Below are 21,754 nucleotides of genomic sequence, written 5' to 3' on the forward strand. Positions count from 1 at the left end.
ATACAAAATGGACCGGTCTTACTTGCTACTTCTCGATTATGTGGGGAGATCTTGTTGCTCTCTTACTAACTATTCTATCTCGTCTTTCTTTATTGTGTCACTAATTATTATATTTTTTTTATAACATTAGTGCTGAGTGAATTTATTTGTTCCCATATATCTAATATCATATCGATGATATTCCCTCGATAACAAAATATTAAAAAAAATTATATATATGTTCTTACAAAGTTTGAAAATTGTGTTTACACGACGGGGATGACAATACATGAAAAATGAAAAATTATCGATACCTTATCTAACTGATAATTTATTCAAATGATATAATGATTGACTTGACCTTATGAAATCAGAAGTCTGACTTAATCAATTGTTATTCATGTTCTTCTGGTTTGGTATTACATGATCATATATATAATAGAAAGAAATACATAACTGTTATAAGTATTTAACTACGATCTTAAATGTAATGTCCTTATGTACGTTATTCGAAACCTAAACTTTTTAAAGATTTTTTGCATTCACATAAACTCAATACTTGATCAAATCCTTCATATTTAAACGGATGTGTCCTCTATGAAGTCTTGTAAGGTTCAATTTAGAATTTTCTTCTGTAACACTTCACCCAAAGGTAGACGCAGAGTAAGATCTCGAGATTCAAATCAATATCTAGGTTAAGAAATCAAAATTTGTATCCTTATAAAATTTTGATACAACATATATTCTAATATTAATTCCTAAGTTAAATATGTGTAATATATAACATACCTAAATGTTACTAATATTCTTATAATCAAAATATTTTTATTATCAAATATCATGATTTTTAGCAATCAACTTAGTTAGCATCTCCCTAATTGATATTTAGTTAAGTGAAGCATCAGACATCACGATCATGGGTATCACTATCAAAAACTTATCTTTTTAATGTTTGTACTCCTCATAAACTCAATTAGGACCAATTAATGTAGTGTTAGATGTCAAGTGTTTTATGCCTAGCATAATCACCATAAAAATACTAATCCATCCGCAATGGTGCTGATGGACCCATAACCAATCATTTTATCGTTTGACCACGGTACTTAACTAAGACAAAGATACCACTCCCACCACCCTTCCTTTATGGTTGACCCTATATTAATAAACCTAATGATTGATGACACCAAGCTAAAGATAGGCATCCATCACGCTAATCCTAGGTATTAACTTAATATATTCCACTAAAAACTTTAGTGGCCAACCCTAATCACCATTGATGGTGTACATTGCACTTATTCCTCAAGTTCCATCTTGATAAGGTTGACACTTGCTCCCCTCTTATACTATGACAATCGACCACACCCCAAGAACTGGTATATATAATGGTAGATCACCTAAAATAAGATACGAGATATACAAAACAAATTACTAGTACTTCCTGAAGGTGAGGAGCACAAGAAGAAAGAGAGATGGATGGTGGTGTATGGCAGTATGTCAACCATCAAGTAATAGATTAAGCTTAAAGAAGTACTTGGTAGTGAGGAGGGAAGAGACATGTGTCCAAAAGCAACAAGGGAAAGGAAGCTGATATTTATGTGATTTGGTAGTATAATATTTTTATCATTGTCATTATTATTATCGTTATTATAATAAGATGGAAGGTGTAGGTATGATGAGGGCGGCCGGCGGACCACCGACTCTACGACGGCCGTATGTGGTTGACTTGTTCTGGTGGCTGCCGAAAGAGAAGGGGGATGATATGGACTGGGTTGACGCGACGAGTTTGTCTGCATGCTGCCGAGAGATGGAGACCCCGAAAGATCTTTAATACATTTCTTGGGCAGTGACTGCAGCAGGAGAATGGATGGGATGATGATGTGCATATAACACGCGGGATTTGTTATGGTTGAAAATAATTAAAAGATTTTTAGATTTTCTTTCTATTTCTACACTAAAAAGAAAATATATTTATGTGCTCACACAAATGGTTGTGCGCAATTGCTTCCATTGTGATTTGGAAGTTGAATCACTGTGGGAACAAATTTGCTGTTTGTGGGCGCTTAAAAAATGTTTTTGTTTTCTTGTTGGTGGGAGGATAAATGCCAAAGTGGGAGGGAATCGCTTCCGGTCGAACCGCGGGGAATGGCCAACAGCAGCGAGACTTTGAGATGGGTGCTGAAGGTCAGATCGGCGTAAGTGGGGAAGGCGGGGGAGGCAAATCTTTAGAAAGCACGTGCGCGGGGGGCGGCCCTCGAGAGTCGTGCGGATGGCCAGATCGGCGTGCGTTGGATCTCAAAGTCCACGCGTGCGGTCTCGTCTCATTGCGGGGCCCGCCTGAGAGGCCAATCTAAAAAGAATTTGCGCGGCGGGCCCCACTCCACCGACCGTGTCCGGGAGTCAAAATATCTGCCTCGCCCTCTTTTTCCCTCCCTCTTAAGGCGCCGCTGCTGCACCACCCCGGAGAGTCACGAGCCACAGCATACAACACGACCACGGCAACTCTCTCTCTCTCTCCCCCTCCGCCTACTTCCTGCAAGCCACCCACATCTCCCGCGGTTCCCGGCCGTCAGCTCTCCATCCCTCTTCTTTGACCGGGGATTTGGACTTTCTTCCGTTGGAACAATCTCCTGGGAGCGGGCGGCTGGCTGTGTATGGAGTCGGAAAAGAACGGTGGGAGTCGCGGGAGAAGAGAGATGGGGAAACTGCAGCTCGTGGTGCCCGAGGGCACGCGGCGAATTCCACCGCCGCCGGGGAGCTGGGAGGCGACTAGGCCGCTCAAGAAGATTAGAAGCCCAGACCGGCACCGCTCTCCCTCTTCCTCTTCCACCTCGTACTCCTTCGACGCGCTCTCTCCGGCCTGTTCGCCCCGGCCTTTTACATCTTCGAGGCCGATCTTTCCTTTCGCTTGCGAGGGTCCTCAGCCCGTTCTGTACGCGCCACCCACCCTGCCTCTCCCCAGTTCGAATCAGTTTCACCAGCAACAGCAGCAGCAGATGATATCTTTTGCGCGCAGTCATCCGTATCAAATTGGAGCTTATCCACCTTCTCCGTTGTTTATGACGGAGGGAGCGGCCCCGGTGGCGATGACTCGGCAGCAGCAGCAGATGTATCAGGAGCAGCTACTGAAGTACTGGAGCGAGTCGCTACACCTCAGCCCGCGGGGCCACTTTTCGGGGCAGGAGAGGAGGCGAACGCTGTCTTCGGTGTATGCCGGATTCTTCCGGCCTCCGATGCTACCCTCTGTCTCGGCCCCGACGAAGCTGTACCGCGGCGTACGGCAGCGGCACTGGGGGAAGTGGGTGGCGGAGATCCGCCTTCCGAAGAACCGCACCCGCCTCTGGCTCGGCACCTTCGACACTGCGGAGGACGCCGCCCTCGCGTATGACCGCGAGGCATTCAAGCTCAGGGGCGACAACGCGCGGCTCAACTTCCCCAACCTCTTCCTGGGCAAAGGCGGCGGTGGCGGTAGTAGCAGAGGTGAGGCTTCATGTTCTTCCCTCTCGTCCTCTGCTCCTGCCACTCCGCAAGAATCCAAGCAAGACCAACAGCAGGACGAGCCCAGGCAATCAAACATTCCATCTGCCGTAGCTGAGACTACAACCGGTGGCACGACCAGCTCTGTGGACTCCCCATCGGTACTGTGCAAACCCATCGGAAGCGAACCCGCGGCATTCGGAACAACGGAATCCGCGCCGCAGCCGTCGGAGATGGTATGGGAGGACGCCGATGCAGCATGGTTCAGCACCTGGGGTCCGGGGAGCTCCGTGTGGGACGACATCGACGGAGCTAACAGCCTGCTCTTCCAATCCCCCCTCATCAGCATCGCTGAGTCCGACATGGACTGCTCCAGTTCTACACCAGCATGTCAGGAGACTGCCACCACCTCTGCTTCTTCCAATCCTTATTCGCCCTCCTTGTTTATGTGGAAGGAGTGATCACACACACTCTATCACTATTCATCATTTTAGGAGCTTAGAGAACTCACGCACGCAGGACAGTTGATTTGGGTAGGAACAGTTCACTGGTTGCAGATTTTATGGGGCAGCCTGTGAACATACAAATCTGATCTGCATGCCAAGGGATATGATTTAGAGCATAGACATTCCTCAGTGCTCTTTCATACATCCTTCTGCTGCTGCACTTCAGATGCCAATGGATCCCTGTTTTGGCTGCTTTTTTTCCAAGCCACAACAGTAGCAGGGCACCTTCTGGTTTCTCCACACTCTTAGTTGATCCTTGCACTTCTTATAGATCTTATCACACTCATGTCGCTTGTAGTCGTCGTATGCATGGAGAAGAAGTCATTGTAGTGGGTGATGAGGAAGGAGAAACGGAGACGATTTGGAGTTCTCCGTTCCTTCCTTTACAGGGGTCGGAATCGTCACCCATGCTTTGTTGTTCTTCAAAGTCAAACATTCAGCTTACGTGGCCTCCTTTTGTGTTGATCAGCGACAGTGGGATGTTCTGTTTTCTTGCCACCTCCTTTTCATGGATTGAGTAGAGTGAAGGATACGGAGCTTCGAAGACGACAACATGTTCTTCATGACTCCATAAAATATTAGAAAATTACGAAAAAATCCACCCCCCTTGTGAAGCAGAAACCCACCGATAAATATTTTAAGAACGATATATAATTTAGTTGGATTATTAGACAACTTCAAAGTTGAAATACAATGTTTAAACTCACGCTCTTGACGTCTTAATTAATTTTTTGATTGGGTTATAATAATTGGATTACTTAGAGGTTTTCATATAATAATGAGATGTTGAACACGTGTCGGTGAAATATTGGTCAGGAAGACGACTCTGAATGATGAGGAGATGTTGAACTCTACATTTCATAAGTTAGAATTAAATTTAAATTTTTAGAAAAGAAATACTAATATAGGGATATAAATAATCTGGGATGAAGAGATGACGACTTGAAACGACTCTAGACAAAGAAAACGCGATTTATGGCGCGAGAAATACTTGGGTACGACGAAACTGGTTAGTGAACTTGGTCCAAAAAATGGTGTTATGTCAAATCCGGTCTCTGTAATAGTGGCGAGATATGTCACGAAGGAACGCGAAGGCGGACTTCCAAGAACGCCAAGAAGCCACCGTAGAAGAAGTCCCTCTTCCCCCAAACCCACCAACACGGCACTCTGCTCTTCCAAGATCACCGCGGTCTCCCAGAGGCGGTGGCAACCATGGCGAGGGGCGCGCGGTACTCCCGGACGCTCCTCGGCCGGAGATCCTCCTCGTTCACGCTGATTCTGGCTGCCCTCTTGACCGCGTCGGTCGTCCTCCTGATGCTCCTCGCCTTCGGAATCTTCTCGCTCCCCGTCGGTTCCGACGACCGCGCTAAGCCCGACCTCCGCCCCCGTCGACCCGTCCACGAGGCGTACGTTAAGCTTTTGCTCTCGGTTGTAATTGCGTGAGGAGATCGATCGGACCTGTTGGCGTTTCGCCACGGATCTGCGGGCTCCTTTTGCTCTTGGGCGCTGATTGTGTTTTCGGATTTTGCAGGAAGGATGAAATGGGGCAGATAGGGGATCAGTGGACGGAGATGCTCTCGTGGGAGCCTAGGGCCTTTATATACCACAATTTTCTGGTTGGTTTCCTTCATGTTCTGCTTTCCTCCTTTTATTACTGTTCCCTGGTTCTTCTGTTACATTTGTTGGAATGCGTGACAGAATCCGTTTGTTGAAAGGTGCGATATATATGCTGCTTCTGAATCTAATTAGTAATGAGGTCTGTTCTAAGACTGGGAAGAAACCGGAATAGCAGTAATTGCTTGTATTCTGCTTGTTTTCTCAACTTTGATTGTGAAAGATTAGCTTCATTTATGGATCCGTCAGATGGTGGAATTTCCACCATTTGTTTCCTCTCTGCAGAGAGATTCTCCTAATCTATCCGTGAGTTTGCACAAATGAGTTACAATTGTTCCGGTCATGCCTTATGGAATTCTTTGTCCCAATGAAAGGCTGCTGAGAGAATTAGGCTACATATCTGACGACCTTTGAATCTATTGATGAAGTAGCATCTTTGTCGCATATCTCAATGCTTGTGAGTTCTTTGATATCATGGTCAGATTGAATGCCTCCAAATCCTTTGATAATTGTGGTCAACTGATTGTGCATTGGCTTTATCTTTATTCTCAGTTCCAAAACCAATTTATCATCACCTTTACAAGAAATGTGCTGCTAGAAGTTTATTTGCTGATACAGTGCACTTACCCAAGAATATCAACCACTAAGGAACTATAGTTTAGAAAATTTGCCTCATTTATCTTCCCTTTGTGAATATTTAAGATCTCCAGTGCCCATATCTTTATTAGGCCACTTCCAAGATCATCTTCAAAGGTATTCTTGACTTTCTTTTGTTATGAATCAGTACAGATTGACCTTTTATGTGTGTCCTTGTAATTATTATCATGCTGGCATACATCAATATCATTGATTTTCCACATCATCAAGTTTCTTATGTTGTTGCTGACTTAAGCTATAAACTCTTGATTTTACCATCTTATGCTCTGTTGGTTCTTTGTTAAAGAAAAGCTTTTTTCTGCTTGGAGATTCATATAGGAAATTTTATTTTGCTTTATTTTTGACATGTTTTTGGAAAAAAATTGTGCTTCATATTTTTTTCATGCATAGACATCTGTCTGTGATGTGGACCTATCCATCAAGCATAGCATTACATCTGGCTTGTGAGACACCTCTGATCATTATTCATCCTTGGGCCAGTCTTGCTGCAAGTTTTGCTTGATTTACATAAACAAAGTTTCCATACATGGCATCCTTAGCTTTGTTACACTTATGGTGAGAAGGAAAGGCCAGATAAAAGAGAGCAATTAATTTCAAATATCTTTTTGTGATGTTATCTTTTCAGTGGTGACTTAAGTTTTCTTTGTATGTTGCCTAGTTAGGCTATACATGTTATACCTTTAGCAAGGTTCATTAATGATATTCTATCGGAACTAATGGATGGTTTTGTATACAATTATATTAGTCCAAGAAAGAGTGTGACTATCTGATTGAGTTAGCAAAGCCTCACATGGAGAAATCAACAGTTGTTGATAGTGCCACTGGTCGGAGTAAAGACAGCAGGTTTGCATTTCACTGACTATCTTTTTATCAGACATTGCTCCCTAGTTAAATGTTTTCAGTAATAGTGTGTGTGTGTGTGTATATATATATATATATATATATATATATATATTTCAGGGTGAGGACGAGTTCGGGCATGTTTCTTAGAAGAGGAAAAGACAAAATTATCTGTGCAATTGAGAAAAGGATAGCAGATTATACCTTTATACCTGTAGGTATGTATTCAGCATATTATACAAACTGAAGAACTTCATCGGTGGGTACTACAAAATTAATTCTCCTACTTGATGCACCATATTTTGGTCTTCTTGTGAGTATTTATAGCCAATGATTGTACAGTTTTTACTAATTTGTTTTGGGGCATTTGCAAAGTACTTCTAACATGTATGTCTTTGTTTGAAAATGATTTAAATCATTTGGCTCATATCATCTATAACTGACATATTTCAGTCCTCTTGGTCTGCTTTATTGTAAAGTATTACTTCTTTAAAAATATGTTATTTTGACTACTGGTATATGTAAAACTGTTATATGTAGAAGTTGCACTGAGTGTTTCGACTAGATACCATGTGCAGCTGAAATGCTTGTTCACACTGGTCATTATATACTGAAATGCCATTATCACAAAGTCTGATTGTGTAGCACTTGATTATAAACATCAGCATGATTTGTTTGATAATGTTACATATTGGGTCATCTTTTTGTCTTAAAAATGTCATAATATTTATTCACTGTGGAATTATAATAAACTTTAGAAGTATATAATTGTTTGACTTTTACACTATTAATGGTGGTATATATCAGCGCTTTAGTAAAATAGCAGTTCATCAAAGTGATCAAGCCGCTATTCTCTTTGCCAAAATAAATTATGCATTTCTATTCTAGTATCAGTTTCTCAAGGGTGCTTTTTTCGTCTTCAGATGCTTTTCTTTTTTCTTTCTTTTCTTTCTTATCTTATCTTTCACCTCAAATTTGGTTTTATATTGTTACAGAACATGGCGAGGGTCTTCAGGTTCTCCATTATGAAGTTGGTCAGAAATATGAACCACACTATGATTATTTTAATGATGAATTCAACACCAAGAATGGGGGTCAACGTATTGCTACCCTTCTCATGTATCTGTAAGAATCATCCCCTCATTATACTTGGAAACTGATAACATTGTCAGTAAGCTGGTGCAGTTCTCATGCAATTTCTAACACATTTTCTTTCATTTGCAACTATTTCTGTTGCTCAGTTCTGATGTTGAGGAAGGTGGTGAAACTGTGTTCCCTTCTGTGAAAGTAAATAGCAGTTCTTTACCGTGGTATAATGAGCTATCAGACTGTGCAAAGCAGTGTCTTTCTGTTAAACCAAAGATGGGCGATGCATTACTCTTCTGGAGCATGAGGCCAGATGCCACTCCAGATCCATCTAGTTTGCACGGTTAGTTGAATGGTGTTTGGCCACCTGAGTGAAGTTTCAATTTCCAGATGTATTTGAAACGTTCAGAATGTTATTACACTCATTGCAGGTGGATGTCCTGTTATTAAAGGAAATAAGTGGTCTTCTACAAAGTGGATGCGCATGCATGAGTACAGGGCTTAGCTACCAAACTAAACAAGGTACTGTGTTCCATCCTTGTGTCTTGATGCCTACACTAGAAAGAAAGTTGAGCGTATTGCAGATGAACATATATATATATATATATATTACATAACTTCCAACACTCCGTTCTTTTTTTGTTGGAACCTATCACAAGTCTTCTGTGGAGCTAACTTTGTGGTCCTCAACTCCTCATATCCTATGACCACAATGAATCATAATGCCACCAATTACATATGGGTATTTTGATAGACAAGTTCTCATTTTCAACTAATCATTGGATGTACGCCCCGACCCATCCATGTGAAATCTTCATTTCCTGTGTCTTATTTATGTTTGATTGGTTTATGGGACGATGGTATGTAGAAACCGAGATGCTAGCAGGCAAGTTGACCTTTCAAGTTGACGTAGATGTAAATTTACTCTGTAATCATTTCTTCTTTCATGTAACCAAAGAAAAAAAAAATCAAGAAGTTGCATATTGAAGTACTTAATTGCATGTTTTGATTAGAAACTTAAATGCTTTTTCCCATTTGTATACTAACATTGTAACCCCTCCAACCCAGCAGAAAGTTGAGTACGGAACAATATCGCAATTCTATAAATTTTTCGGTAAGAATGCATGACCAGAACCAGAATAAATAATTATCACATAATAATTGTTATATAATTCAATTCATAATCAATGAATCTATAAGATATTAATAACGTAACTCAATCTATGCATAAGACATTCAATATATTCAACAACCTCTTGAGAGTCATAACCTTTCAATTCAATTAACATATATACATATACAAAGTAATCTTAATGGATTGTGATTTTAATGGAATAACCACATAATTCAATCAAGAATTGATCAATGATGCTTTTGCTGTGTAACTTTAAAAAATTTAGAGATGATTATATGAGCAAACCATAACTCAGTATATAATGTGACTCACAAGCTGATCAAAATTTATTATAAATAAATATTTTAAAAAATAAATGAATTTTTTGTGCTTTCAAAACACACCTTTGAAATATGCATAGATATCAAATATTTTTCTTGTTCTCATACATAAACTTAAATTTTATATGCATTGCAAAATCATTACTTATTAATATAAAATGTTTAATACCAAATCTTTTTTCATATTTATACAGTTTACAAACAGTAATTTTCATATACGTTTCAAATCATGTCTTCTTAACAATACTTTTCCAAACAAGATGCATTTAAATATATTTCCATAAAGTAAGCATAAGTATAATTAATGTCACGTATCAAAGCATAAACATTATTGTACAAAGAATATTATTTATATAAATATAGTTAAAGAGTTCATAAATATAAATATAATAAGATGTACAATCATAGTAATATCATTAGCTGTAGTCATATTATATCCCCATGACAAGATTTAGAATCATGTTTGACCCCCATGATATAAGTAACATATATCTCCTTTTGTTATGATCCAAAAGAAATTAATTTTTGAACAAACACCAATGTATATCCTTGTTGATAGGGTTGAGATCATAATCAAACTGATCAGACAACTATCATTTTACTAAGAACAACATATCAATTTCTTTCACACAAAATTAGACATTTTATTAAATTTTTCTGTATATTATTCTAAAACTAATGCATCATTTCAAAACCAATAGTATTTATATATTTTTCAATACTTTTCCAAGATAATGATTGAATAGATAATTTCATAAGACTCAGATAACATAAATTAATTTATGCTTATAAAATAACAAATCCTTTCATAATATTTTTAGATAATAAAATGACTTATAATATATGTCAATCATAAATATTTATAAATATCAAACACATACATTTATATTTTTAAAAATAAACTAGACGGAATCATCAAATACTTACTCTAATTACATATCCTCCAATGTAAACATGTAAGTCAGCTCCTTCCTCTCATTTTCATATTTTTAACATCATTTTCCTCATTTTATTTTCTTCACAATATAAGCATCCCATTATCAACGAACATTATTATGATTCATCGATCTATAATCTAAAATATAAATCTAATTAATAGACACATAAGAGAATTCAAAATCATATCTCATGTAATTTTTCTGGACTTGATCTAAATCCATTTGGTATCAAAACAAGTCATCGAACCATTTTTTTCCTTTTTATTTTTTCTTCTTCTCTTGCTTTTTTTTTTCTCTCGCCCATTTCCTCTCATTTATTTTTTCTATTATATTTTTTCTTCCTTTTTCTTTCTTTGTCTCGTTCCGATATCCTCTCTCTCTCTCTCTCCTTCTCCATTTTTTTTTCTTTTTTCTAATCTCCTTTCACTTCTTCTTCTTCTTCTCTTCTCCTTTTACTTCTTCCCACAGCCGAGACATCTTTCCTCTTTCTCCCATTTCTCCCTTCTCTTCTTCTCTTTTCTTTCTCTTCTCCTTCTCTTTCCTTCCTCTTCTCGCTCCTCTTTTCTTCCTCTCTTCTTCTTCTCCTCCGATTCCTTCTCTGTTTCCCTCTTTCTCTCCCACCCGCTCCCACGCAGCCTCTGTTTCCTCGCGAGGGAGAGGTGGCGAGAGGAAAAACCCTTATTATTTTTTTAATGCACTTTTGCAATTTATTCCCTGTAAATTCTGTATTTACACTTAGGTCATCAAATAAATTTTGGGCTATTACAAACCCTTCCCATCATATATATATATATATATATATATATAGTTTCTGGAGAGTCTTTACGTATCCATCAATAAGTTTGTCCAGTATGGATTTGATATGCGTTGCCAAGTGGCATCTTATTTCTACAGTCTCATCTCCCTCGGAATGAAATGGCCATTGTGAAGCAACACCATAAAATTACAGTCAACCCACGATCCAACTGCCTCCTTCTCGATCGCCCTCGCAGCTGAAGCGATTAATAACACACAAGTAGAAGGAGAGAGCGCGAGAGAGGGCGAGAAAGAGACCGAAGAGATGTCGTTGGAGTTCGATGCCTTCGGCAACGACGTCGAGGAGGAGGAGGCGGTGGGGCCGGGTTCCGCCGCCGCCCGCCCCTTCGACGACGGATACCTCGGCTACGACCCCGGCCTCTCCTCCCAACGCTACGAGGATTACTCCTCCTTCGCCGCCGACGAGGACGTCAAGGATCCAGTCGACGATAACCTCCCCCCCGCCTCCGCCGGGTTTCCCAGCGACATGTCCGGCGGCGGTGGAGGAGAGTACGGGTTCCACCCCGTGGATGCCCCCGTCCACCACCACCACGGGGGCGGCGGGAGCATGCCGGATTCGCCGGAGGGGTATGGCTTCTCGTCCGCGCCGTCCGCGTTCGCGATGCCAGAGGCCGAGGTAAAGGCCTATGGGGCGGAGGAGAACGGCGAGATCTTCACCTCGGACGGGCCGATCCTTCCTGAACCGGACCAGATGCGGGAGGAGGGGTTCCTCCTCCGCGAGTGGCGCCGGTGAGCGTTTCTACTTTTAGATGAAGCTCCATTCTGCTACTTATATTTCAACTGTGTTGGCTTAATTCCTTCATGTAATGGAGGTTGACGGAAGTTTTCTTGGATGATAGATCTAATTTGAATAATGCCATGGACTGATATGGTTTCTCTTCTAGTCTGATAGCTTAGTTCTGTTTGGTGCATTGATCTCTGATTCTGTTATGCCCCTTTTGTAGGTCAGTGATCTCGCCAATTGTTAGTTCTATATGAACATTAGTTTGAGCTAATGGTTTTTTGTTGTGATAGCCTTTCTGATCTGAACTTTGAATGACTTACATTTTCTTTTCTTTTTGTTGCTAAGCTTTCATCTTTGCATTTCTATTAATTGGATATTAACTTGTATTCTTGGAATCAGCTATTATTACAGGCATATAAACAGAGTTTATAGATGTTACCTGCAAAATTCAGACAGATTTTCTTCAATTACTCTCCCGATCAAGCATCTCTTTGATCTGTTTCTTTTATTGATTTTGTTGGTTTTATTCATTTGCCTTTCAGCATTAATTTGTTGAGCTGTTTTAAGAGTTTCATTAGCTTGTTAACTTCATGGTAGTAGATGGTTATGATCTGGAGTCTCTATTATTTTATGAGCTGCCATCATAAAGTATGGTGTGCAATCCTTTTGGTAGTTCTCTTTAGGTTGTGCAAGCATATCAAGTCTCTAATATATAGATGCAACTTTATCTACTTGTTTTGGTTGCAGATGTTTACCTTAGTCCTGTTTACTGTTCCAGTTTATAAGTCCTATTTATCTTGACATCTGTGATTGACATGCCTTAAGGGTGGTCTTCTTCTTTCACAACATTTTTCTTTGTCACAGTATCATCCTCTGTAATGAAGTTTTTCAGCAAAATGATTCATCAATCATTTTGAGATCTAGAAAATGTACACTTAAAATACATGGACTTCAGTTAAGTGTTAATTATGGATGTGATATCATACAGGAGTATCCACCATGATAGATCATCTACAGAGAAGCTTCATAATTGAATTACACCAAAATACATACGTTAGCAGTCAGATCAGCCAAATTTTGCCATAGTTCTATGCACTCTAAATGTATATATTTAGGGTATTCTTATATTTCTGCTACTATTGGAACTTGTGAATTGCTCTCACTAGGAAAAGAACTAAGATGTCCTTGGTCCTTTCAAGTCGTAATTATTCCGACTCGAAGACAGATAGATAGTATTATAGGCTTTGTCTTGTGGTGCATTTATGGCACTGGAAACAGTGAAGCTACTTGTGAAGTCCTAAAATGATAAGAGCTTGTTGTTACTTATTTGCCATTGGTGATTTTCTTGTGTGCTTCTGCTATTTATGTATTGGTCCATGCATCATATGAAATTATTATACTAAATTTTCAGTTTTTGCACATAATTCAACTTTTTTTTTTCTTTTGTTCTGCTCGAATCAATGTCAAGATAAACTTTACGTTCTATTTTTGTTAGATTAGCTGCCATGAATACATAAGTTCAGCTCTTTAAATTTGGTTTTGGTCCTATTCCTTACCCTACATTAGTGGAAACCTTGTGGATGGACCATCTTTCATCTTTTTTTTTTTTGGTCCTTTTCACTAGTCAACAAAATTCAAGCATCAGAAAGTCTATGTTCTAAACTCTTAGACTTCTTATTTCATCATTGATATCCGCTTTAATGTTACTTAATCTGCTGGTGTAAGGCATCAGGAGTATTCTGTTCTGTTCTCAAACTCAGCCATATCTTTCCAAGTTTTGAGGTTCTTTTCGTTGTCAAATACAACAGAAACAACAATAAGACAAAAAATTCCATTTGTTTATTGTTGGCTATGATCAATATATATGAACATATAACTAAGTGCATAAGTTGTCTTGTTTTGTTCAAAGGTCATGTTTTACGAAGAAAATTCACAATAATGTATATGTGTACTTTTGATATTCTCGTTTTTGTTCTTTTATCTGCTAATTGCTTTCTGATGACCTTGCTGGAATCACATTTTTACACTGACATAGATTGTTGTATGCCATTCACTTGTTGATGACTTTCTTGTGTGCCCTTTTGCCAGAATTTATATCCAGTTTTAAACAGTTTTGACTTATGGATCTTGTTCCTTTTTTTGGTTGATCCGGCACTAATGTTTATATATGAGGGACATATTCTTTGTCATCAAAGTAAAATGAGTATTGAAACAAGGCTTTCAATTAAAACTCAAGCCAGTGTTTGGTTTAGTGTCAAGGAGGATTTGGTTATTGGCTTGACCTGCCAGACTCTAGAATTAAGAAGCGATAAGTTAAACCTATCATAGTGCTTTAACCTGGATAACTTGGGATAAAATAACCCATCAAAATAGTGGGTTAAAGAAATAAATCCATTAGCAACCAAATGCAAACTTTGTTATAGTTAATTAGCAGGGTCAATATAGTGTAATCTGATTGTTTGATCTCAAATCAAATGTAGTCTAAGAGTAAACCATGCAACTTTTATAGCCTTTCTTGGATAACTTGTTGGTGTTACTTCAAGTAGTATTAATAAATGTGTTAAACATTCAGCCAAAATACTATGCAACTTGAGGAGAAAGAGAGAAAGGAGAAAGAACGTCGAAATGAGATTATTTCTGAAGCTGAAGAATACAAGCGTGCTTTTTATGAGAAGAGGAAGTTGAACTGTGAAACAAACAAGACACAGAACAGAGAAAGAGAAAAGGTTAAAATACTTTTTCTTGCCCCTCATGATCCTTCTTTTTACTTGATTGAAAATTTGCTATATTATGATCTGAATTCTTCATCTAAACCGTAATCTTTTGTTTGTGACCAGCTATATTTGGCCAACCAGGAAAAGTTCCACGCAAATGCAGATAAACAGTATTGGAAAGCAATTGCGGAGCTTGTCCCTCATGAGATAGCCAACATCGAAAAGAGGAGAGGAAAAAAAGAGCAGGATAAGAAGCCTTCAATCACTGTGATCCAGGGTCCTAAACCTGGGAAGCCCACTGATCTTTCCAGGATGCGCCAGCTATTGGTGAAGCTGAAGCATACTCCCCCACCGCACATGAAGCCACCACCACCACCTGCACCGGAACCAGCCAAGGATGTCAAAGATGGTGCTGCTGCTGCTGCTGCGGCTAAACAAACCTCATCACCAGCCAAGGATGCCAACGACGGTGCTGCTGCTGCAGGAAAACAACCCTCATCACCGGCTAAGGATGCCAAAGCTAATGGAACCACTGCCTCACCAAAGGAAGAGAGCCCCAAGTTAGAAGAGCAAGCAGACAAAGCGCCAGCACCGACCCCCGATGCTTGAATCCATAAAATTGCATTGACTTAACCTATCTGGCTAGAACTGTTGATTTCATCCTCTAGAATAAGGTGTCAACGTTCAATCTGGTTCAATCTGCTCTTAATTCTTCCAGTTGATGGACCCTCATGTTATGATTGGGTCATTGAAATTTGCTTAGCAGCATAAGAACATTATATCTTTTTATTTTACTTAACGGGTTGTAATATTTTTTTATCCGTTGGACATCTTGGGGCTGACGGGATGCTTGAACTTTTGATTATTAGTTCTTGTGCCTCAAATTGATGGGCATGAACTTTTAATTTTTTTGTTGATGGACATGCTCTGTGGCTTTTTGGTTCTATTAGCCGCACTGTTTTATATGACAAAGGATAGTCTCCTGTACGAGTCGATCATCTTATGATCACGTTCAGATAAAGATTCTTAAGGTTAAAAGGTTTTTTGCTACCTTGTGCAGGTTAACCTTTTGGTTCTAAAAGAGATCAAATTTGGCGAACAAGACTGGAACTGGATCTGCATACTTGAAGAGACCGCGAATGGCATTTATTTGGCCGCTGCATCTGGCTCCTTGCCTGTTCCTCATTCAATGGCTTTATGGTTTCAACGAACAGAGTTAAAAGCACTAGGACAAAACATTTGCCCCACAGTATTAACTCGGAGAGATAATGCAGACCCCTATGCACTTAATTACAGAAGATTTTTAACTCGAGCAATGACAGGTCCGTTTGGGTGGACTCGGAACGGCTGGATGGGCACGTAATCTCAGCCGTTCGTTGCCACCGAGTGGCAGCGGATCGAATGAGCTCGCTGTTGTTGTCCTTTCACAGTGCACTTCGGATACGAACTGTTCCCGACGTACAATACTCTCTTCGCCAGCACACCGCATGAGCATACGATTAATCCCATCTAATGTCCTTTTTTTCCGCCCTCAAAGTTCCATACGTAACCATCCCAAATAATATATTTTCTATTTTCGAATTTTCCCTTCCACGGCGACAGCCAGGTAATCCCGCTCTCCAGGCTCCGGAAGAAGATAAAGAAGATAGCGGAGGGGCAGTGGTGTTTGATTTCAGTGGCAAACAACGTCCAATCTCCTCGTCTTCGATCGCAGCTCCTTAGGCGCTTCTTCGCGGACATGAACGGCGCAGATAAACTATTCGAGGTAATGTCTACGTTGCCTCTTCCATCTCCGTTAACAAATATGTCGTTACTGTGAAACCCTGAATACTTTCATCGATTTTGGATACTTTAAATACTTTGATCCTTGTTGATCGAACAACTGCGCACATATAGTTGATATTCCTGCAGTGATATCACCTATCATGATCAATGCAGCTTGTGTCCATCACTGTGCTGCAGCCCACATTCTTCCATAAAAAGCAGTTTTTGGAAGGCAGAAGCTTGATTACAACATTTGTTTTGGGGACTGGGTCCTTGATACGGCTGATATTTCTTATATGTACCGTTGTTGATATTGCTGGTAGGGCCCTAGGGAAGTTGAGATGTTTTAGTGTAATGCCTAGAAGTTCCTCCATTGATTCCACAGAAGGCTTCGTGTTTCAGGTGGAATTGTGGATATACCTTGTAGGTTTATCAATTATATATCTTAAAACATGTGTCTTCAGGTGGAATAATATCAATAACAAGAACATATAAAATGTTCTAGCTGCTATTTGGATTAATATGATCGTTTGAGTTAATTATTGTACTGCTAGTGTGAGGTTAGCAAGTTCTTCTGTTTTTTTATCATTTAAAAGTGCATTTAGTGAAGATCTTGATGTAATTATAATTCTCAACATTCGAATTTGATATAATTCTACGGTTGCTTGCAGGATGTGAACAACATCATTTTGAAAATGAAACTTATTGAATAGTCTATTGTCTATGATGACATGCTTTTTTCTGTATGGCCTCATAACTCCTCTGCTAGAAGAAACTCTTTATTATGAATTCCTGCTTTCATCTCCTGCCTCCACAATGAAGTGGTGCAAGGTGTTATTATTAGTTTGTCTATTTTCGGCAAAGGACACTTTTCTGGCGAGGATTTTTTGCAACTCTTTCTTGTTGGATATTTTATTGGTTCTGCATATTGTTGATTCCTTGCTTAGCCATCCATTCTATGTCTAATGCAATGATATTATTAATCACTATTGTGTCTTAATCCAAAGGATGTATGTTAAAGCGGTTTTTATTCCATGCCATGTTCACTTTTTTTCTGGTTCCTGAAAGATTGTCATAACTTATGGTGTGAGTCATGATGAATGTCTTGCTCAACAAAGTCAAAGTTGTTTTTCACAGAATTCATATCAAAATTAGCCACCTTTAGTAATCCTGCTGTCTTTATTTTGTAAAGGATTTACTCTTCTATTATCCTAGTTCTTCAATAGGAAGTCAGAAACATCTTTTTTCCTTTTGCTTTTGATGTTTTAAATGAGCTATATTTTGCTGATAAGTAGCTAAAAGGCAACTAGTAATTCCAATGAAGAATCTAACTATATGTATTTCATAATTTAAATGTGCTCTTACTATCAACTCAAGGAGAACCAAGATTCTAACTTCACTAATTGCATATGGAGTTTTTTTTTTCCTAGTTATTGAGGTGCTCTCAAAACTGCATCTTTGCCATTCCTGTCAGATAGGGTTTTTTACTGATGTATGTTCATTTGAGAGAGGAATAATCTTATCACTAACAAAAGAGAAAGTAATCAGTTCATCGCCATTCCTATCAGATAAAGTTTTACTGATGTGTGTTCATTTGAGGGAGGAATAATCTTATCACTAACTAAAGAGAATGGAACACTGGTTGAGATTGGATTTGTTCATAAGAGTAGGTATTCTCCAATTAGATCAATCCAAGTATTTCTCCCCTTATCCTTCAACATCTGCAAGGACTGGGAGAGTCCTTGGGGGCTTGTTTGTAGTTATATCATTATCTTTTTCCTTGTTTAATCAGCTGTTTCCTAGGGAGTCTTGATTACAGTGAAAATGATTCTCTGCCAGACTGCTAAAAAGAATAGTCCAAAGTGTTTGGCAGAAAGAGAAACCTACTCATAAAGTGGAGAAGGAAGGAATCTTTATGACTTAGAATAAAGAACAACTATCATGGGTCAAGGAGAGTTTAGAACAGTCGTGTTACATTAGATTATACATTGTTAGTGGTACAAACTGCCCACAGTCTTCTCACAGGATGACAACCACAGCCCTGCTGGTTTCTGCTTCATGATGATGAAAGCAAGCCAAATTTGGTAATACCAAAAATGTAGTTGGAGTCTAAATTGAATCCATTTTTTGCCCACCAAATATGAAAATTGTTTGACCTCAGAAAAATTCTTGAATTCGGATATGATCCAAGTTTGAAATCTGATACAATGTGCTGGCCGACCCTGGATTTGTTTAGAATCATCCCTACTCTACATCTCACTTGGATGGATTCGCGGAATCTGTACGCATCCATCTTGCTTTCATGTGCCTGATACTGACTCAGTGCCCACGACATTGTCACAGGATGCAGTGACAGCCACTGGCCTACTGACTTGTGGTCCATTCTGCATGCTTTCAGCCAAAGCTGCCTTCCCATCATTCCATTTCTTCTTCTTTCTCCGCCTTGATCATTCTCTAATCTCATCTCTGTCCATAGCAAAACAAAGAACCTTTTCATTCTTATCTGGACATCATGACACTTCCAGCATATGTTAGTGTCTCAAAACTCTGATTCCATGCTTCTAATGCTCTCTCTCTCTCTCTCTCTCCTTCCTTCCCTTGGATTCTTGAACTGCAAAGAACGTGGCTTTACACCCTGTTCTCGTCTGATATCCAACGCAATCGCTGCTGTCTTTTCGAAGTCCAGGAATCGTGCGAATCATGATCATCACAGCGGTACAACATGGCACGCACCCACCGTTAGATAGAGAGAGAGAGAGAGAGAGAGCTCCAAGGATGGAACTCTATTAAAGTAGTGGAAGGGGCTGAACTGATCCATCCATTCATTCACCTTTTCTGTGAGCAGGCACCATGGCAGGCTTCGAGGAGCAGGTGAAGGAGCGGGCCAAGGAGCTGAAGCAGCTGATGAAGAAAGGGATGAAGGCGGTAGGGGAGACCTGCAAGAAGACCTGGCACAAGGTTCGCCACATCAGGGGCTGACACCTCACTGCTGCTGCTTCCTCCTATTCCTTCCTCCATGTAGATCTGCATCTTCTCTTCCGGTTTCCATTGCTGTCTTGTTCATATAGGTTTGCTATGGCTTGATGTGTTCCATTTCTTTTGGTGCGTGTTCCTTATTTTTCTTGGAATCTAGGAGTTTAGATGTATGAAGTTGATGGGTGCTATGTAGATCTGCTCTGAGTTGCTATTATACTGAGATATTCTTTGTTGTGTGACATGAAATGGTTGTTCCTCTTGGTGCTTCTCTGCTTCCATCTGGCTGAGAGATTCATGGGATTGTGAGATTGGATCATTTGTAATGGGTGCCACCACATGCTCAACTTTTCCATCAAGCTTCCCCCAACTTCTTCTTGAAGAATAACCTCGTGCAATCCATATGATGAAGATGCATATAAACCTCAGGAGCTTTTATTTTCCTTATTATTTTTGTTTGGATCATAGTTCCTGATCTGCAACTTAGACCCGACGCTTCCCAAAAATCATGTGGGATTAGTATGCCAACTGAAATCTAGTGGACGCCCGACGAGAGCCTCATTAGTTTGAACTTCTACAAATCAAGTTGTCAGATAAATCATCATCGTCATCGGCCTCTAAAACATCTGCTTCCAACGACAAAAAATCTTTATTCTGCTAAATCAAAAGGCCAATCGGATAGATCCATCAAATTTAGTTCCAACTAACGTTCCTGTTTGACGGCTTGGTTTATATAATATTTCCAAACCGTATCTAATAATCCGATTGTTTTCATCTTGCGACGTGTCGTTATCAAGTCTTAGTCAATGATGCTTGTAGGATCCAATCTTGTGTACTTCGACAAAGCCACCAAAAAAAAAAACTCGTCGATTAACTATATATATATATATATATATATATATATATATATATATATATATATATATATATATATATATATATATATATATATATATGGACAGGATTAGCGGTTGCCAAAGTCACGAGATATAAATCTAGTGGACAAAACAATCAGATGAAAAAGACAAAATAAATACAAACGATTTAACGTCATTTGAATTATGATATAAATATTACTCTTACGTCCATTGGGAATGAAAAAGTTCCAATAAGATTACAACAAAAACAGAGCAACAAAAAATTTCAAAATTGGCCCTATTGACCAAAAGTTAGCCAATGTTGACTAGTGTTGATCATAGTCAACCAGTCAACTTCCTCTTCTTCCTCTTCTTTGCGGTTGCTGCCACCAGCACAGTCGTCGGCCGGCTACAGAGATCGACGAATGTAGGTCACGCAAGAGAAGAAGCTTCGACCGGAGTAGTGGGAAATCTCACGTCCAACTCTTTGCTGCTTTCTGACGTCTTCCTCACATCGCCTGTTGTTCCCCAAAGCTCCATTTATAGGAGCAAGGGAAGTCTTGCCAACAGAGAGATGGTGGTGGGCGTTACGCTCGCGAGTGGAGGAAGAAATATGGGTTGTGTGGCTCCTTGTCTCCATTGTCCGTTCCTCATTGACCTTGCATTACACCCGCGAGAGTCGAAGAGCCGGTCGCGGTAAGAAACAGTCGCGGGAGGTAGCGTGGGTGCCGGTCGCAGGCGGCTGTGCGTGAGCGGTCGGCGCGGGCGGCGGTGAGGACCGCAGGTGACAGAGGCGAGGGCCGCAGGTGATGCTGGTGAGGACGCCGGCGGCGGCCCGAGCGCAGGCGCCCGGCAGCGGTGGGGGCCGCGCGGTGATCATTGAAATGGTATCTCTGTTTGCGGAGGTAAGATGGTATGTACATATCTTAGGCTTTGATAAGTCAATATCTTTAAAGTTGATTGATACAATATGTGTTTTCTTTGGCATTATACAAAATTTATATGGATTATTCCCCCGTATGTTCTAATTTAATGCGCACTAATACAGGAAAAAGATTGGACCTATGCTGATCCATGTCCCAAAATATGACAACCGATGAACGGGATGCCCAAACAGATCGAATTCATATCACATGCGTGGTGGGTGTTTGATTGGGCGCACAACCAAATCCGCGAAAGAAGCCCAAACCAAACCAAATCACAACCCAGCGACACGATCAATCCTGGTTCCAATTCGAGACATTGTCACGGACTTAGCTGGTTTTGCCTAAGTCGTGCAGCACCCTTGCGTGTCCGTCTGCAAATGTCAGCCTCCCCGAAGCCTCCCATATCCCTTATGACCCACAAAAGAGAGAAC

At 40.0% G+C, this 21,754-nt stretch overlaps 3 protein-coding genes across 4 annotated transcripts; all 3 read left to right on the forward strand.

Moving 5' to 3' along the window:
- The first annotated feature begins 2,064 nt into the window (after positions 1-2,064).
- On the forward strand, positions 2,065-4,410 carry LOC135669220 (ethylene-responsive transcription factor ERF053-like). 2 transcript variants are annotated; one of them, XM_065178582.1, is made up of 2 exons: positions 2,065-2,908; positions 2,993-4,410. In XM_065178582.1, the coding sequence occupies exons 1-2, from the start codon at positions 2,631-2,633 to the stop codon at positions 3,912-3,914; spliced, it is 1,200 nt and encodes a 399-aa protein (XP_065034654.1). In that variant the 5' UTR covers positions 2,065-2,630; the 3' UTR covers positions 3,915-4,410. The 2 variants fall into 2 exon arrangements, with proteins under 2 accessions (XP_065034654.1, XP_065034653.1); XM_065178581.1 differs by having other exon boundaries at positions 2,068-4,410.
- A 593-nt stretch (positions 4,411-5,003) lies between these two features.
- LOC135669261 (probable prolyl 4-hydroxylase 3) lies at positions 5,004-9,152 on the forward strand. The gene is made up of 7 exons (XM_065178583.1): positions 5,004-5,365; positions 5,491-5,575; positions 6,976-7,073; positions 7,191-7,288; positions 8,066-8,195; positions 8,312-8,499; positions 8,588-9,152. The coding sequence occupies exons 1-7, from the start codon at positions 5,172-5,174 to the stop codon at positions 8,659-8,661; spliced, it is 867 nt and encodes a 288-aa protein (XP_065034655.1). The 5' UTR covers positions 5,004-5,171; the 3' UTR covers positions 8,662-9,152.
- A 2,295-nt stretch (positions 9,153-11,447) lies between these two features.
- On the forward strand, positions 11,448-15,708 carry LOC103982682 (clathrin light chain 2). Its single transcript, XM_009399672.3, has 3 exons — positions 11,448-12,094; positions 14,662-14,815; positions 14,927-15,708. The coding sequence occupies exons 1-3, from the start codon at positions 11,610-11,612 to the stop codon at positions 15,410-15,412; spliced, it is 1,125 nt and encodes a 374-aa protein (XP_009397947.2). The 5' UTR covers positions 11,448-11,609; the 3' UTR covers positions 15,413-15,708.
- Positions 15,709-21,754: the final 6,046 nt, after the last annotated feature.

This window comes from Musa acuminata, chromosome BXJ1-4, assembly GCF_036884655.1.
Source record: "Musa acuminata AAA Group cultivar baxijiao chromosome BXJ1-4, Cavendish_Baxijiao_AAA, whole genome shotgun sequence".
Taxonomy (NCBI): Eukaryota; Viridiplantae; Streptophyta; class Magnoliopsida; order Zingiberales; family Musaceae; genus Musa; species Musa acuminata.

Coding starts and splice junctions, on each gene's coding strand:
- LOC103982682 (XM_009399672.3), top strand. CDS start 11,610: ATGTCGTTGGAGTTCGATGCCTTCGGCAACGACGTCGAGGAGGAGGAG. Junction 12,095..14,661: donor CTCCTCCGCGAGTGGCGCCG/GTGAGCGTTTCT, acceptor TTAAACATTCAG/CCAAAATACTATGCAACTTG. Junction 14,816..14,926: donor AGAACAGAGAAAGAGAAAAG/GTTAAAATACTT, acceptor GTTTGTGACCAG/CTATATTTGGCCAACCAGGA.
- LOC135669220 (XM_065178581.1), top strand. CDS start 2,631: ATGGAGTCGGAAAAGAACGGTGGGAGTCGCGGGAGAAGAGAGATGGGG.
- LOC135669261 (XM_065178583.1), top strand. CDS start 5,172: ATGGCGAGGGGCGCGCGGTACTCCCGGACGCTCCTCGGCCGGAGATCC. Junction 7,289..8,065: donor TTATACCTTTATACCTGTAG/GTATGTATTCAG, acceptor ATATTGTTACAG/AACATGGCGAGGGTCTTCAG. Junction 8,196..8,311: donor GCTACCCTTCTCATGTATCT/GTAAGAATCATC, acceptor TCTGTTGCTCAG/TTCTGATGTTGAGGAAGGTG.